Source organism: Saccostrea echinata, unplaced genomic scaffold (assembly GCF_033153115.1).
Source record: "Saccostrea echinata isolate AGI-Se365-2 ecotype Australia unplaced genomic scaffold, CSIRO_AGI_Sech_v1 ptg000041l, whole genome shotgun sequence".
NCBI classification, from domain to species: Eukaryota; Metazoa; Mollusca; class Bivalvia; order Ostreida; family Ostreidae; genus Saccostrea; species Saccostrea echinata.
In genome coordinates, this window is record NW_026889790.1 from 2,048,396 (window position 1) to 2,061,191 (window position 12,796).

Genomic DNA, 12,796 nt, shown 5'->3' on the forward strand with positions numbered 1-12,796 from the left:
GAAAGGTAAACGAAAGGATTGGAGTACGAATTCCTATAGTCTTCCCCGCCCTTGCACAACATCCGGTAATCTTTTCGCGTCAAATGTCAAACAACTGTCAAAGAAGCAGGATCGTTATTTTCCCGCAGAACGCTTTAAAATGAATTGCTGTCTTAAATGTTGCGGAAAAGAAATAAATATATCTGATGATTCGAGAGTCGAAGTAAAAACTGTTCTGCCATCTCGTTTCAATGGTGAAAACTTTCATGTTCTTTGGAACAAAAACGAAGAGGCCAAATTCCACTTGCCCTGTTGGAATCATCTCTTGAATGTAAGGACATCAGCCAATCGGAAAAATAGTACAAAGAAAAGACCTCACGAAACTCCAGACTCTATATCAAAACAAGAGAAGGCTCTGATCAGGGAAGCCAGAAAGACGGCCGAATTCTTCGATTCTGGGGAACAAATTAAAAAGGAGGCCAGTAGAGTAGCAGAAATGCTCAAGTCAGCAAAACACTGCGTGGTTTTTACTGGTTCATATTTTTTGTTTCACTCGTTTTCCTTTTTAACAATTTAAATAAAATATGTCCATTAACTCTCATAATTTCTTCCAAACTTTGAATTCTTCCTACTAAAGCTGTATATGAGTAGAAAGCAACAATTCTAATTATAAATTTGGGCTATATTGTAGGAGCTGGAATTTCCACTTCTGCTGGTATTGGGGACTACAGGGGCAAAAGTGGCAAGTGGACAGAAATGGATCATAACCAGGTGTCTGACAAAATAAATCAAATGTTTGATTCTCAGGGACCCTCCGCTAGTAAAAGGCCTTGTCTGCAGAACGAGTGTAGCGATGAAGGTATTTTTTGAAAATCTAAAAATAGATCATCAATGAGTGTAAAGTTAAAAAAATACCATATATAATAAAAGAAATAGTGCAATTTTAATTTGTAACAAGTAATTCAATCTTTCAGCTAAGTACTGTATACAGGGTTATTTTCGCCCCGGGTTATTTTCGCCCTTTCACACTTGCAAATTATTTGGCCCATTTTAAATTCGCCCAATCACAGTTCTGTTTAAGAATTTACACTGTGTTTTTTGAATTCACCCCGTTTTAAATTCACCCACCTTTGAGTAGGGCGAAAGGGGTGAAAATAAATCAGGGGCGAAAATTTCCCTGTATACAGTAATTTCATCTATCTCTCAGCTTATGGATGTATTGTAAAACAATAAGTTAAAGGCAACAATTTTGATAATGTAAGGCAATGAAAAACTTACAGAAGATGAAGATGAGATGGATGAAGATGGAGTTGATTATGAGAAGTTGCGACCAACATTCACTCACGAGGCATTGTGTCTTCTGATGGACAAGAAGCTGATAAAGCATGTGGTCAGTCAGAATGGGGATGGTCTTCACGGTCTGTCAGGTATTTCAAAGGAAAATCTCTCCGAACTCCATGGAAATGTATTTATAGAAAAATGTGAGAAATGTGGCCACAGATATGAACGTTCTTTCTACGTGATGGATGACGAAGGCAGCCAGTACTATGAAGATTTAGAGGATTTTGGAAAATCTTCTGTGAAGAAACCAAAGCATGCCAAACAGTGTGAGAGGTGTGGGTTATCCCATAGAACAGGAAGAAAGTGTGAACAAAAGGTATGAATTAAAAAAAGCTGTGAAGTATATAGCTTGTTCATAATCTTCATATAATGATTTTTATAATTGTGATATGTATATGAAAGCAAGTGACATAAAAGCAGCTTTGAATCAAGAAGGAATTGCATATCTAAATCTTCACATATGAATTAGGATAATAAAATGTATGGTTGAATATCTTGTTAGCTGGAGCAAGAAATCTTTTGTAAAGTTCTGGTGAATTAGAAATGTGTGTCATCGTCAGAACCCAAGGGTTTTCTCTCAATTACACTACATTCATTGAATGTAGTGTAACGGGGAGAAAACCCGTTGGTTCCGACAATGATCTTTACTCCATGTGACGTGTCTATGTGTAGATGGTACTGTGTGCAGTACAAATGTATTGTACTTTTGTACACCTCCTTCAAATATCTGAATTGATCTAGGGTTTAAAAAATTAATATTTAATTAAATATCATTATTTTTCTTCAAAATGCAAACTTATTGCACCAAGCATGAAGGGTCATTGTACTTCGTCAAGACTGTTGCTCCGTTTCATGATAAGACTATCTCTACACATCGTCGGAACCCATTGGTTTTCTCTCCGTTACACTACATTCAATTAAATCATTTTTGCAACATAATGCTTCAAAACTATTTCATGTCTATTATATTCTGCCTTCATTTTGAAGGACTGCACAGGATACCTTATGGATACAATCATTAACTTCAGGGACAACTTGGAGGAGGAGATACTGACTAGAGCGTTTGACCATGCTTACCAGTGTGACCTAATGATCTGTTTAGGCTCCACCCTCACTGTCACCCCAGCTAATGAACTGGTGGATGTCATTGAAAAACCACACCCTATTGTCATATGTAACAGGTCAGTACACTTTGTCAATGTACTTTGATACTAACAATATTAGGTTTGTAAAAGCAAGGGTAGGTTTTGAGAGAGAAAGAGAAAAGAAAAGAAAAACTTATTCAATGTTGCATATTTATTGTGCACACTGGTTTGAAAGCTGACATTCTGCATACTGTGTTGTTTTTGTTTGCTCTACATCAGGGTAAATCAATATTGATTATGGATTTTCAGACAGAAGACTGATTATGATGACGACTGCCTAAGAAAATGTCGAGGAGAACAACAGCCGAGGGGGGGTCGTGTTTATGGGGATTGTGACGAGTTTATGAGAGAGGTGCTGAAGAACATTATAGGGGAGAGGAGCTTAAAAGTTTGGGAGGAGGACCGGCCAAAGAGATTGATTAACTATGACAAATGTCGATCTAAGAATAATTAAGAGTTAACATCACCAAGAACTTCAATGAAAGGGGTGCAATTCTGTCATAAAAATTCTTAAATTGAGATGATATTTGTATATCAGTATACATATTAGCCAAAGTTCTGTGATATTTTAGATAGATTATCATGTTAACTCATTCTTTTTTTTCACTGTAAATAATTAAAACTTCAAACAAATGTTGGAAAAACATAATAAAATTTATGATGGTGTTGTCAAAAAATGAATTGAATTATATAATTAAAGATTAAAAGTAGATTTATATGCTTTGTATTTTTTGTTCAAATAAAAACAAAGCAAAGGAGACTTGAAAACAAGTGTTAATTTATACAGTATGATGAATTTAAAATCATGGAAACATCTACTGTGTAATGAATCTACTGTGTAATAAATCTGATGTAAACCTCATTATATTTTATAATACTGCGGGTATTATTTTTTAAAATAAAACGTTAATTCTAGTATGTTATTTTTTTAAATTTTTTGTATGGAATTCATTGTAAATATGTACTAGAAAATTAAATTTATGAAAGAAGACAAATGAAATATCCTTAGACCAGGGGTGTATAGTCGGGGAGGGGGTCCTATCCACAAGCACCTGTGGTCCGGTCAGATTATCTAATTGTGCCCTTGTGTTACAGAATATTTTTTCCTTGATGATCAGAGACAAAAGTGGGCAAGAAAAAAGATCACCTCCAACTCCAAAACTTTATTTATTTTGTGTGTGTGTGTGTGTGTGTGGAAGGGGCGGTCCGGAGTAATCAGTCAAGGACAGCTGATTCTTTATTTTCAACATTTTCAAGGACAGATTAATATTCATTTCCAAAATATTTTACTTTTGCGATTTCATAACATCTTAAGAAAATTTTACAAATTCTTAACTTAAGTGATCAAATTATGGAAAATTCAGTGAAAGGTTTATGGAAATATTAAAATTTACCTCACAATAACTGATGAGTTTTTATAAACAATGTAATTTTAATTTTTCAGTGTTCAAAATATTTATAGAGAAGAAATATTGAAGGATGACTCATTTACGGCCATAAACTGTACATCTGATAAACAATGGAATGAAAGACACTTTAGTGATGCATTGGATTTGTGCATGTGACCAGTAGACTTGGATGCTGGTGAGATTGATAAGTCGAATTGGTTAAAGGACGAGTTGTTTCATTATTGCATAAAGTTACGAACAGTTTAATGAATTCCTGTGACACCGGAAGAACACGTTTTTTTGACCTGATCTGATGGATGATTATTCAGAGGAGCTAGAGCCGTCTTTGCGCAACGTCATCGAGCAGCATTCCTTGAAATGGGTGTTTGTCGGTGGAAAAGGAGGAGTTGGGAAAACTACGACAAGGTAATTAATTGATTTAATGTACGCGTCTTTGGTTTATAGAATTAGTACAGATACTGACTACATGCATGCTGACCACTTATCCATGAATAAATTTTGTTTCAATTAGCTACAGTACATCTGAAGCATCTTCACATAGTAAAATTCATACGAGAAAATTTAAGTTTAACTCCAAAAATAATTATTCTTTGTTCAGAAAGTTTTGTGCTGACAAATCAGCTGGTAACATATAAATTTGGGGGGGGGGGGGGGAATCAGAGAATTAATTCACTATCGTATTTTAAATAAAGTCAAACAATTAAATGTCTCATTTTAAAAAGTTGCTTGGAGTGCAGACCTAATTCATTTACATCACTTGACATATAGAATAAGCATACTTACATTTAAATGTCACTGTCACATGTTTGACCTTTCACTTTATTTATGCATGGAAAATTAATTCAGCTTTAGATGGATTGATTCAAATAACCTATTCTCTTCGTCATTTTTTATATTATACAAAAGAGATGTAAGTAGTCAAATTGACAAAAGATTATGTCTACATCTTGTCTGGGATATGTTATTGCCACAAAATTGTATACATGTTTGTTTTTCTAGTACAATATAAAGTTTTCTTTTTACTCTTTCAGTCCTATATTTGCAGAATTGCTACAGAAATGTTATGAGAACTGAGGCTGAAATCTATTGATTTGAAAATACAAAGTACAAGAGACACAATGATACATATTTTAACAATATAGTAGACACAATCCAAAAAGAATCATCTTTACTTTCATATTTGCTACAAAGATGTAACATGGACAAAGCTTTTAGGATCAAAATATCGTAGAACATTGCCTTGATATATACCTGTAGTTGATAAATGTAAGAAGGTCAAAGATCAAGGTCAAAATAGTGATTGATCTGAGATATAAATTAAATTGATGCAATTTAAAAAAATGTTTTGATTAGTGATCTAATTTCTTTTGTTTGTTATTTTTTTTTTTTTTTGTTATTTATTTTTTTAATTAAGTTTTTTGTTTGAATTTTCTCCGTCTAATAGGTCACATAACACATAAATGCTAGATGGCAAATTAAAAGGTTAGTTATTTATTGTCAAGGTCAAAGCGTGACAGAGACATATATGTGCCACTGCTTGGGATTGAACCATTAACCTTTTGCATGCCAGTCCAGAGTTAATCCACTAGTCCATGTTAGTAGGAAGCTATGTATTACTGGTACATTCTATCACATTGTCTTCCTCCAGAGAAAGGGCTGTCCAAATCTCTTCTTGGGGCAGTCACTTTCATCCACAAGAGAATACCTGGGTGCCAACAAGTGTGTCCAATGAAACTCCATTGCTCTACTAATTGAACTACAGGGTTAACCCACTAACACAAGCTAGCAGGAACCTGTGCAGCACACACTACATGTACCACAAAAAACTGTGATGTTTATGTTTAGTGTTTGTACATCGCAGTGATTCAGGATTTTATTCTGGATATGATATAAAATGCAATTGAGTGTTTTGCTTGTAGACTTCAAGTCCTTGCTAGCTGTAAAAAATGATACTGGTAAAGAAATACACTCACCAAATTTGTAAGCTCTTAGGTATCCAATATATTCACATGAAAATTATCTTATGATTTATTACAGGTTTGCAAGATCATCAAATTTTGCTGAATGAAATTTAGCAATGCTGACTTGGTACCTTACACTTTTTGTAGTTGCTGTCTGGCCACACAGTTAGCCTTGGTTCGTGAGAGTGTTCTGATCATTTCAACAGATCCAGCACATAACATATCTGATGCCTTCAGTCAAAAGTTTTCAAAAGTACCTTCACTTGTAAAAGGGTTCACTAATTTGTATGCCATGGTAAGTTTTAATTCACAAAATTTAAACATTATTCTATATATTTATACTTTTATAGATTCAGTCAGAGCTTAAATTAGCTTTTCTGATCAAAGTTTCATCTATTTTCAGTCCATCATCAATCGTTCAAAGCATTGGCTACATTTTTAAAAAAAAAAAATTTGAGAAATTAGAGGACCAAAGACTTACAATATAATCAATCTGATAAACCTTTAAGAACATTTTCATAAGCTATAAAGCTGCATCAAAGATTAGGAATGTATCACCTTGTAGTTTTGATTCAACTAACTAAATTATGACTTGGGTCCTACAAATCTGTGTGAGTCTACGGTGTTTATGAATTTATCTCTCTCTTTAAGAGCAAGGCAGCTATGGTGAGCATTGTGGCTTATGGATCTTTTGTAATTTCTTGTAGGAAATAGACCCAAATCTTGGACTGGCAGAATTACCAGATGAGTATTTTGAACAAGGTAGGTTTGACTGAATTCCAGACAGAGTTAACTCTTTTTCTTAGTTCATTGCTCTCATATTGACATTAATATGAGGGTTTTTTTTTTTTTTCACTTTTTCTAGATGTGATGAGCATGGGGAAGTCAGTGGTTTCTGAGCTCCTCAGTGCTTTCCCAGGAATTGATGAAGCCATGAGTTTTGCTGAAGTCATGAAGTATGCTCTTTTACATTCTCGCAAATTAAATGTCTTCCAAAGAAATTTTAATGCAACATTTGTTATATACATGTATATGTAATTGTTATTGTTTTGAATTTGTAAACCCTCTTTGATTTATTTTAAAAAAGCATTTGATGATACAGTGAAAATGTTTTATAAATAATGCAGATTTTCTCTGTTTTGTCTCAAGCTAAAATAATTCATAGCTAATACTCTGATATTTTTTGCAGACTAGTAAAAGGCATGAACTTCTCTTGCGTGGTTTTTGACACCGCCCCCACTGGTCACACCCTCAGGTTATTGTCATTTCCCTCCATCATAGAAAAGGGACTAGGGAAAATCTTAAGACTGAAAAACAAAATTGGACCATTTATATCCCAGGTCAGCTCTAGGTTATACATGTACTTCATTTACATCCCTACTCAGTATTAAATCTTACTTCTTTCACATCCCAGGTCAGAATAAGTCATGCTTTATTAAATCTTTTGGTACCATAGTTTTTAGTCTGTTCATAATCTGGATCAGCTTTAATCTATTAGATGTCCTCTGTCTAGATAAGATGCAATGTACATTAAACTTAAAAATGAAGTATAAAAACAGTCTATGTCTTTACCATTCACATTAACAGATGGCTGGAGTTATGGGAATGCAAGACGTGAATGCTGATATGATGTCTACCAAATTGGATGACATGATGAACACAATTAAACAAGTTAACGAACAATTTAAAAATGCGGCAAGTTTTTCTTTATTTAATTATTTACATAGCACATAAAAATATTAAATATAAAAAACACATCCTTTTTATCAAGTACTATAGAGGCAAGAAAAACAATGTATAGTTTTAAATTTCTATCAGTCATGATATTACATGATTATTTACTATTTATTATATATGATATTACATGATTATTTACTATTTATTATATGTGTTGACAGGACCAAACAACCTTTGTGTGTGTGTGTATAGCAGAGTTTTTGTCCCTGTATGAGACAGAGCGCCTTGTTCAGGAACTGACTCAGTATGGCATTGACACACATAATATTGTTGTCAATCAACTTTTGTTTCTAAAACAAGGGGAGGAGCCATGTAAATTATGTAAAGCCAGGCACAGAATTCAAGCGAAATATTTGGACCAGGTATTTAAGCAGTTTATAAAGATAAGGAAGAATTATCTCCCTTTACTTTTATTCTTGACAAGGTTTCAATTTATTTAATTTTTAGTTCACTTGATCCAAAGGCTCATACGAGCTATTCTGATAGAAGATTTCAAGTATTTGTATATTTGTTTGTGTGCATGCGACCTCTGTAACTTTTCACACTTCATTGTTTTAGAGTTGGGGTAGGTTCAATCAATATTGCCACTGAGCATGTGCTGAAATGTTCAAATTTGGGGATGAGGGTAGAGATGGTGCTATTTTGACTGATTGTTTCAGTGTACTGAACGTTTCATTCAAGTATTTCACTGTCTGTTATACTACAGCTTTTACTTTTATCATTTTACTTTCGGAATACCTTTTATTTTATAGATTTGATTGTTTTCATATTCCTTATTCATTATAATATGAATTCAAATTAATCTTGTTGTAAAACAAAAAAGATTGGTGTAAAGTACTAACATAAAAAGACATTAATTTTAAAAATATGACTTATTTGAATACATAGAGTGCACCTGTCGATGCTGATTTACTGATTGGTCAAGGCAGGCTACAGATGTATATACTCATAAGGGTGTGAAAACAGAACAGATTAGTTTTCTCTGAAATACAACTAGTTTCCACTAAGAATGCACATATCGTGATACAAATATTTTAATTTTTCTTTTGCAGTTATGAATTCTATCTAGTAAAGTCATATTTCTGCAGATTGTATTGCATCATTTTGCATTGTCTGAATTACACACTGACACTATATTCAAGTATCAGTAACATGTAACTTTGGCCAATTTCTGTTCAGCTGATTTGCATCTTGATTCGTAAAAACGTAAGATATTTAATTAAACTTTCAGTTGTAAAAACTAATCTGATAAATGTCATACTCACTAACTTTCTTTAAAGATATTGTCAGAGGTGATAATGTCTCGTAAAGGCTATTAAATACTCTTTCGTAACTTCTCGGGTAATAAAGCCTCTTCCTGGATATAGTCATATTCCAGTAATCAACTTACACTCACGGAAATCAAATATTATCAACTCAAAACAGTATAAATGCATTTTGTTTCAGCATAAATTAGATGCACTTACACAAAAATAGATTATAAACAGAACATTTTCAGGTATTCATTATTGGTTGAAATTACCCAAGTTGTCGAAATTACACCACCCTACCCCAGAAAGGCTAAGAAGAGAGGAGTGGGGGTGCTCAATAGGGGGTCAAAGTTTTGGATTCATAATTATCTGCATATAGTGCAGATCCACTTGCCCCAATGTCAAGTGTGGTACCACATTATGGGGCCAAATTTTAACATAGGAAAATATAGAAAAAATAATCATTTAAAATCTCCTTCTCAAGAAGAGATTGGTGACAGTCAAAAATTAATATACATGTACAAACCCTGTCATATAGTGTAGATTAAAGATTGTCCATATTCTTGCCCCAGGGGTGAGGGTTGGGCCACAACTATGGAATGAGAGTGGGAAAATATATAGAAAATATAGGGCTCGAAATTGAAGCAAAAAGTAATTCAAGTAATAATCTGATTATTTTGTTCTCAGATTGCAGATTTATATGAAGATTTTAATGTCACAAAGCTCCCACTACAGGAAGAGGAAGTCAGAGGTGTAGACAAGATAAAGGACTTCTCTAAATACCTGATACAACCCTACAAACACTGTTAATATTTGGTTATATCAATAAAGTTATTGATGTTGTTTCTCACACTATTTATACAGTATTTATGATTGCTTATAGTTGTAGAAAAATGCCAGAATTTTTAAATGATTTACTGACCAATGCATATAGTAATCGACTCAGTTTGTTGTCATCTTCCTCAAAGTAACAATTACTTTATGGTTAAGAATACTTAGTGGTAAAGAATACTAAGTTGTATTGAGTAAAAGATTCATCTATCATTGCAATCTAATTAAAATTAGATGTTAGAATCTAAAACTCGCTATTAAATGTTAGATCTGCTCGCATACTTGCTACACTAATGTTGCGAGTATGCGAGTGGATCTAACATCTAATTTTCATTAGATTGCTATGATTATGGGATTGACATTGAAATGAAAGAGGCAATTGAAAGGGGAGGAGGGGGGGGGGTTATTTTAGAACATTATGTTCAATGTTCAAGCATTATGGCCAGATTGACAGTGCAATATTTACTTCGATCGTTTATTTTCAATATTCCTGTTTAACTATCCAAAACATCTAAAAACATATCAGTATATTGCCCAATTTGAAATTTATGTACGTCAAGTACTCTTAGAGAACCTTATACACAAACTTAATTAAGATTTGTTTAGTTGTAAATAAATTTTTATATATATATTAAATTAACACATGAAGGGTTGATCCACAATGTTTCTGTCATAAGGAACTGCATATATTAGTCTGCTGTACTTTTGCCACCTAATGAAGATTGTACTATTTCTTTTAACAAATGAAAATTTAAAAGAAAAATGGAATAAAATGTGGTTATTATGAAAAAATTATAATAAAAAAATATAAAATGACAAAGTTCTTTCTTTATTTTGCTCACTTTTTTATACATATGCTTTCATAAATCAAAGAAAACCAAAAATTTTGGAAATCACTGAAAATGTACCAATTAAGAGCCAAAAAAGTATGGAAATCTTTCTAAATACCGGTAATGTGAAAAAAAATGTTGATAATTCAAATCTGTAGATGTGGAGATAAAATCTTAAAGTCTTACATTTTGTCACCCTGAATTTTCCATGAATTTAGCTAATCTTATGAAAGTTGATTTTTGCAATGTACGTAGAACTAAAATCTTGAACAATTGGACAGCCTAGCATGATAGAAGAATTAAGCTAGTTCATATAAGAAATGTCTTGATATCAATCACCTGAAGATTTTATTCCCAATATATTGCATTATGAAAGATTTGTTCCCCAATTTTGACATAACCCTAACCCAAGAGTCAGTAATTTTAAAAAAATTGAATTTTCACTACTTGGGAGCCCTTGAATGTAAATTTTGATTTCAGGACACCCTTACAACTTCTTTGTAGGAACTTTACCCAGTGATTCTATTGTGGATCTTGAGAAAAAGACTTAAAGATTTCATTTTTTTCCCCCTACATATTCCCATGTAAAATTTATCTTATTGTGGCCCCACCCTACCTTCAGCTAGGGGCCATGAGAACAATTAAGAATTCACATTGTATCAGGAATCTTACACAATTGAGTTTAATTTATCCTTTCTGGCCCTAAGTATTCAGTGAGAAGATGACCTTTTCCTCAATATTCCAATGAAAGACTTTGATCCCCTGTTGTGGCCCCACCCTTTCCCTCAGGGGGCCATGGCTTGAGCAATTTAGAATCAAACTATATTAGAAACTTTCATATAAGTTTCAGTTTTTCTGGACCAGTGATTCTAACGAGATGATTTTAAAGATAGTGCTTTTCCTATATATTCCCATGTAAAACTTGGATCCCCTATTAATGTGGCCCCAATTCCTACCCCCAGGAACCATGGTTTGAACAATTAAGAATAAATTTACTTTATCAGAAAGCTTACAAGTCATTTTTTTCTGGCCCATTGGTTCTTGAGATTTTTAGCTCTACTGGTCAGAGACCAGAAGAGCTAGTTTATGCAATAGTAAGGTGTTCGTCATCCATATTTCTGTCTGTAAATATTACTCCTCCTACAGTTTTGGTCCGATTTCAATATAATTTGGCACAGAATTTCTTTGAAATACATGTACTTTCAAAATGCTAGTCCTCCTACAGTTTAAGTTTGATTTCTATACATGTATAATTTAGCACCTAAGTAAACTACACTTAGACCCCAATAAATGTCTTTATCGTTTTTGATTTTGATGAGTGATTTTGCCATGGTTACCGGTACTAAAAAGAAATTTCTGTAATTTTTTTTCTAAAAGCTACTCCTCCTACAGTTTTAGTCTGATAGCAACAAATCTTGTCACAGAAAGAGACCCAGACAAGGATCATTATTCTATTTATTGCTGATGCAAAGTTTCAAGTGCCTCTTTGCTCTTCCTTTGTTTAGTACAAACCAGAGGAGCTACAGTCTGACATAATTATCCCATCCTTTTTTAGATTATCTTGGAAGGGGGCTTGCACCTTCAATTGAACAATTCTGAATTCCCTTTATGCTAGGATGCTTTATGCCATCTTTGGTTAAAACTGACCACGATTCACTACCTGAGGATGCTTGCTATCAGTATGACTAATCATTGCCCTCGCTGCTGTTCCCAAGATTGTCCCCCAATTTTAATGTTAAAATTTGATCTCCCATTGTGGCCCCACCTTACCCCTGGGGGCCATGATTTGAACAAACTTGAATTTACACTACCTGAGGATACTTGCATATTAATTTGACTTATCAAGGCCCTGCTGTTCATGAGAAGACAATGTTTAAGATGTTTATATGTATTCCCATGTAAATTGTATTATTATCCTTGTAGCCCCACCCTCTCCTCAGGGGCATGGTGTTAACAAAATTAAATCTCCCCTATGTCAGGAAGCTTTCATATAAATTTTCTTTTCTTGCCCAGTGGTTATTGAGATTTTAACACACCCGTCCTAGCTTGGCCTTTTCTTGATTACCTCCCTTAAGATGGTGTAGCTCTTTATTTGTACAAACTAAAATCCCCTTCAAGAATGCAATGCAGAAAATTTAAAGCAAATTCACATTAAACAAATTTACTCGTTGTACACTCAAGAAATGTTTTATAACAACTTCAACATGACACTTATTAATAGGACAAATAGAAGTCCAAAAATGTGTTCTTAATGATTCTTAATCTTGACATCTTGGTGTATATTTGGGCACCTATTCGTTTTAATTTAAATGT

General features: G+C 33.4%; 2 protein-coding genes across 3 annotated transcripts; both read left to right on the forward strand.

Annotated features, from left to right (window-relative positions):
- Positions 1 to 85: 85 nt before the first annotated feature.
- Positions 86 to 3,085, forward strand: LOC133200916 (NAD-dependent protein deacetylase Sirt6-like). Of its 2 annotated transcripts, none has more exons than XM_061336730.1 (5): positions 86 to 512; positions 671 to 838; positions 1,242 to 1,636; positions 2,308 to 2,501; positions 2,715 to 3,085. In XM_061336730.1, the coding sequence occupies exons 1-5, from the start codon at positions 140 to 142 to the stop codon at positions 2,917 to 2,919; spliced, it is 1,335 nt and encodes a 444-aa protein (XP_061192714.1). In that variant the 5' UTR covers positions 86 to 139; the 3' UTR covers positions 2,920 to 3,085. The 2 variants fall into 2 exon arrangements, with proteins under 2 accessions (XP_061192714.1, XP_061192715.1); XM_061336731.1 differs by having other exon boundaries at positions 1,260 to 1,636.
- Positions 3,086 to 4,133: 1,048 nt separating this feature from the next.
- Positions 4,134 to 10,036, forward strand: LOC133200917 (ATPase ASNA1 homolog). The gene is made up of 8 exons (XM_061336732.1): positions 4,134 to 4,279; positions 5,983 to 6,130; positions 6,543 to 6,597; positions 6,701 to 6,791; positions 7,025 to 7,175; positions 7,423 to 7,530; positions 7,734 to 7,934; positions 9,510 to 10,036. Exons 1-8 carry the CDS (start codon positions 4,167 to 4,169, stop codon positions 9,630 to 9,632), a joined length of 990 nt encoding a protein of 329 aa, XP_061192716.1. The 5' UTR covers positions 4,134 to 4,166; the 3' UTR covers positions 9,633 to 10,036.
- The last annotated feature ends 2,760 nt before the right edge of the window (positions 10,037 to 12,796 follow it).